This window comes from Bactrocera dorsalis, chromosome 4, assembly GCF_023373825.1.
Source record: "Bactrocera dorsalis isolate Fly_Bdor chromosome 4, ASM2337382v1, whole genome shotgun sequence".
NCBI classification, from domain to species: Eukaryota; Metazoa; Arthropoda; class Insecta; order Diptera; family Tephritidae; genus Bactrocera; species Bactrocera dorsalis.
The window spans coordinates 14,886,191-14,891,858 of record NC_064306.1 but is presented as its reverse complement, the minus strand read 5'-3'; the positions used below and the strand labels follow the sequence as shown (position 1 = coordinate 14,891,858).

Here is a 5,668-nt window from a genome sequence, read left to right as displayed (position 1 = left end):
TGTTAATATTAAGAGCTAAAATTTTCAGCGATTTTTTTTAGAGTATTTCCAAGGAAATTTCGTGACGTAACTGAAAAAATTAATAGTTCAATAAAAAAACACCCTAATATATATATTTAAATAATCAGGATGGAGAGCCGAGTTGAATTCTGTTATTAGACGCGATGAATCGCATTAGCAAGGGACACCTGTGGGGCGTGTCCCGGCCCTTCAAAAGGTTTAATGTACATACCTCGAAAACCACTCAAGCTAAAACAACCAAATTAATATAATAAATTCGCTCGGAATATCTTTACCTACCCTGATTGGACAATAGAAGTGGCACCGCACACTTTTCGACTGATTTCGACTAAAGTCTTAGTACTTATAGTTGACTTTTTACCGAAAATATCGATCAATGTGTGAGAAATATAATTAGAATTCAAAGAGAAATGCTTGCTTATTGTCTCTGTGTCAAAAATGGATGGAATCAAATCAATAGTTAGTCCGCATATACCTAATATAACGATTTTCGTACTTCCGGGTGACTTTATACCGCATGTATCGGGCAATATATGAGTTATCTCAATGAAAATGAAGGAGTGTGTTTAACTCTTAACAGTGTAGCTTTGTGCCTAAAGTGGATGAAATTGCGAAAAATTGACCTAGCCCTATAAAACTAACATCAGGAGTTTTGAAAATCTGGCAGATTTTGGTCCTTACGATTGATGATTGTATATGAGTTACCTTTATAAGTCCCTGGGAGCATTTTATTAGTCTATGGCGTGTTAATTGTATGTAACTGCCCCCCAACTTTAACAAATTTTATGGAAATATGTCAGTCAATGAGAATTATTTATATAAAATATATACATATACAATATAAAATTGCTAAAAATACCATATATTCTTGAATATACCTCAGCAGTATCACAATTAATCCGACCAGCCCAACCCTTCCCTGCTGGCCCAGTTTTTTAAAAAAAAGCATCTGGTTTCGCGCGGAATTAGAATGGAATTGGTCTATAACTTGGTCTAAACCTTATATCCCTAATACAATGAATTTCTATCCTCTGGTTGACGTTTTCCACATCAACTAATAATTTATTAAATTTAGCATATTCGGTCGAGCTTATGCTACATCACATGGTTGTCATTTAATCACAATTTCTTCGAATAACGAATGTTGAATTCATTCGCCACATTTCTAATATAAAATTTGTCAGCACCTGAGGGAATTTCTCGGGATTTGATTCTTGCAAGTTACAAGAGTATAAAATTTTCGGTTGCACCCAAACTTAGCACAGCCTTACTTGTTATTTTGAATGATACTTTTTTCAATTCATCTGTATTGCCTCATACTAAATTATTGATTGATTGAAGAATGTAACTTTTAAAAACTCAATTAGTACATATATTTTTGATTAATGATAGAGTCAGAATTGGCATATTCACATATACTTTATTATATTTGTAGACGTTTATATTCTGACTTTTCTACATACATACCTTCATGCATTGGCAAGCACGCCAGCCGTCTAGGAAACCCGGATGTTCGCCTAAATGTTATCAGACTATTTTATATAAAAATGTCAGAAGAAATTTTCATTGTGAGATCAGAAAAAGTTTGTCTAATTCTCTGTTCAGCATCATCGGCTAATCGGAACAGTACTCGTACTTTTATAACATAATATTTTAAGCAATATTTTAAATATACACCGAATATGTGCTTTCATATAGCGTACAATGATAAGTAAAGTTGATTAGACGTTAGGTGTAACCAACAGAAATATCGGTAAAAATATCTGTGTATATGAAAAGGTTATGGAACAGATTGAGTTCATGAAATATATAAAAATAGAACGACTCGACTAGTTTTGCCATATTGGGTAATGAGGGATATTACAGTTATTAAAACGTCTATGGGTTTGGAGAATGCAGTGAACAACTGTAGAATTATGTACAGATAGACCAATTGCATTTTCGTTGATTAATTTTTTTTTAGAGAGAAACAGCTCTCGAAGCTTATTGCCAACCGCGAACAACTTTTGCACATATTCCCTATAGGGGTTGAAAATGCTTTAAGTACGAGATCATGCTGTATACTAAATGTATTGCTGCTGCGCTTACTTGGTTCACAAAAAGCAAGCAAAAGATCGAGCAGAACCTGATCCATATTCTAAATATACTAATTGCCTCGGATCAATTTCGTATGCTTCACCAACCATCTCGCCATTTTTTTATTAAACAAATATGCTTGTGTGCACCGAAACACTTAAAACTGGTGGACTTTGAGGGAGGTGAGATGACAAATATGTCAGAATATATAAAACAAGTACGCGAAACGTTCACCGCTTAATAGTCGTTCGTATTTAGTTGAAGGCAGAACTTCGATTTACTACAGAAACGAGTCGGAAGATGCGGCGTTGGAGAAACAGGTGTTTGTCGGCGGTGGTGGTGGGGAGTACGCTGTTGGCGTTAGTCATTTGTTGTGATGCCGTGAATGGTAATGCACATTGTGCATTTTAGATTTATGTACTTAGATACTTTTGCAATATTTTTACACCACAATTATTTTTAATTACTTCGTGTTGTATTTTAATTACAGAAAATCAAGTGGAAAGTGCAAAGGAGCGTCAAGCTATAAATTATGAATCGCCTGCACTAGGGCCAGTCGGACCGCCACGCGATAAGCGTTCGCCTGGCGGAGGTGGAGGTGGTGGTGGCTATGATGGTCAACCGGGTCAACCCGGTTATGGTAGTTACGGGGGTCCTGGTGGACCTGGTGGTGGATATAGTGGCGGCGCGGGTGGTTATGGTGGTGGTGCCGGCCAGCCTGGACAGCCGGGTTATGCTGGTGGAGCGGGTTATGATGGCTTTGGTGGTTCAATCGGTGGCGGTGGAGGTGTGGGTTATAATGGCTATGGAGGCGGAGCCGGGCAGCCCGGACAACCTGGTTTTGGCGGTTATGGTGGCGCTGGTGGACTGGGTGGTAGCGGCTATGGCGGCTATGGTGGCCCTGGTGGGCGAGGAGGTGGCTTTGGTAACTACGGTGGAGCAGGAGGACCCGGCGGTGGTTACGGAGGATACGGTGGTCTACCTGGTCAGCCCGGTCAACCTGGTGGAAATGGTGGAGGAGGCGGCGGTGGCGGCGGAGGTGGAGGTGGAGGAGGAGGTGGCGGTTCTCCAGGTTATCCTGGTTCACCTGGCGGCTATGGCAAATGAAATGTTCTTGTTTGTTAAGATAATAAAAGAAAAATTGAAAAAAATAATACTTTTGTTCATTAAATTCACAAAAATTAATAATTTCCATAAATTGATTGATTGATGAGCTTTACAATGTTGACATGTGTGATAGGATGGATACGACTTTTGAAAATTAAAAGTTGTTTTTATGTTTTCAGTATACATATACGTATATGCAATTATAACAAGCAAGGAAAAGCTAAGTTCGGGTATAACCGAACATTTCATACTTACCAACTTGCAAGGATTAAAGTCGCGGTAACACTTTCAGGTACATACAGCTTTTTATATTAGAAAAACACCATCTTTCAATTATAAAATCACCCGAAATCTTTACATTAAGTATATTGGAGGTTAAGAGAAAGTATTGACCCGATTCAAACTATTTTCGATACACAGAAATAATATTCTCATGAACGGATCCTCCCCAATTTTCAATTGCACTTTGACATAAAACTTCGGCTGCACCGAAGGTAATATACTCCTCACAGGTGCATTTCTTTTAGTAACTATGTTTTAAGTTTGTATGGAAGCTATATGCTATAGTAATCCGATCTGAACAATTTTTTCGGATAGTATGTTATTACCTTAAGCAATAATTCATGTAAAATTTCGTGAAGATACCACGTCAAATGCGAAAGTTTTCCATACAACCCCTTGATACCGATCGTTCAGCTTGTATGGCTATATGTTATAGTTGTTAGATATCGGCAGTTCCGAAAAATGAGCAGCTTCTTGAAGATAAAATGACGTTTGCAAAATTTCAAAACGATATCTTAAAAACTGAGGGACTAGTTCGTATATATGTATGTATACAGACAGACGGACAAACAGACGGACAGACAGACAGGCGGACATGTCTAAATCAACTCAGCTCAACTTACTGATCATTTATATATATACTTTATAGACTTCGTGGCAAACTTAATATACCCTGTTCAGTGTGTAAATATGAGAATAATGTTAAAGGGGCGGAGGCACGCCCTTCGTACAATTTTCACACCTGCAGCTATAAATTCTTCTCATACCATCTCTAGAGTAAAATTTAATGCCCTTGGCGTAATTAGTTGTTGATTTATCGCGCTCTTAGTAGTATATAACAGTACCGTTATACTTGTATTGGGAGTGAGCGGCGTTATCTTCCGATTTTTTTATGCCCCTTGCTCTTGCGATCTTATTACAATTTGAACCCATTTTGGGGCATAACATTTCTTTGACTCGTTTATATTACAGTATGAAAATGAAAAAAGCGGGCTTACCCAGATGTTGCTTTAGCAAGAAGTGGTGTGTTCCCGGAGGGCCGGGAAGAGGTGGTATCAATGAGCAAATCCAAAGTGAAAACGATGCTCAACGTTTTTTTTTGACACCAAAGGTATCGTCCATCATGAATTTGTTCCTCCTGGACCGTCAACGCCAAGTTTTACGTTGACGCCCTCAACTAAACTAAACGATGGGTCGTCGGGTCCGACAAGACATCGCAGCCGATTGGAAGTTGCACAACGACAACGCCCCGGCTCACACCGCCTTTGTTGGGAACAGCTACCTAACGAAGGCCGGTATCCCAACGCTTCTACAGCCGCCCTACAGCCCAGATGCGGACTTTCTTTTGTTTCCTTGCCTAAATAAGACGATGAAAGGCAAGCATTTTGAGACGGCAGAGGGGCTGCCTTCCGTGACGTCTGCAATGCTTGAAAATCGAGCTGGCAGCGCTGCATCGACGCAGAAGAAATCTATTTTGAAAGTTTTTAAAGAATTGTAACGATTGCTTCAATAAATTTGTTTAAATCTACTCAGACAAGACCTTCAGATATCAATCTGATGCACACGTCCTTTTCTCCCCAAGAAGCTGCTTGTTGGCTGGAACCACCGATATCGGAACACTATAGCATATAGCTGCCATGAGGGCGATTAGTACATGGTTGGGATTGCAGTTGAACATGAACAGAGACAGAACAGAAGCCTCGGCAGTTATCGTCGAACACAAAGAGATTTGGATATTTTCCCAAAGAATTATTTAATATTCATTAAAAACGCAAACATTGAGATACTTGTGTATGTAAGGGTGTATGTGTGGAGCTATGCAAACAAAAGTTCATCTGAGAAAACAGAATATAGGACTTTTAATAAGTTCACTTACGTACTTAGTTATTAATGTGTACAGGTACATAAGCATGTATATATGTACAGCCTGTTCAAATATCAAATATCTCGATCATTCAACCAAGAATAAAAATGGAAGACCCAGACGTACCTTCAAACATACATATACTGAGCTACATACTTATATACACATGTTTGCTTCCCGACCACAATGCTATATACTCATAAAGTGACACTTATCTGTACATAAATACTTATGTGTGTACATTTGTATGCATGGACCGAATCAAGTGCATCGGATTGGGGAACTACCTATACTCATATGTATGTATAGTATGTACGT

The 5,668-nt window shown here is 38.7% G+C and overlaps 1 protein-coding gene across 1 annotated transcript; it reads left to right on the top strand.

Annotated features, from left to right (window-relative positions):
* The first annotated feature begins 2,325 nt into the window (after window positions 1-2,325).
* LOC105222933 (uncharacterized) lies at window positions 2,326-3,251 on the top strand. The gene is made up of 2 exons (XM_011200505.2): window positions 2,326-2,485; window positions 2,588-3,251. The coding sequence occupies exons 1-2, from the start codon at window positions 2,398-2,400 to the stop codon at window positions 3,202-3,204; spliced, it is 705 nt and encodes a 234-aa protein (XP_011198807.2). The 5' UTR covers window positions 2,326-2,397; the 3' UTR covers window positions 3,205-3,251.
* The last annotated feature ends 2,417 nt before the right edge of the window (window positions 3,252-5,668 follow it).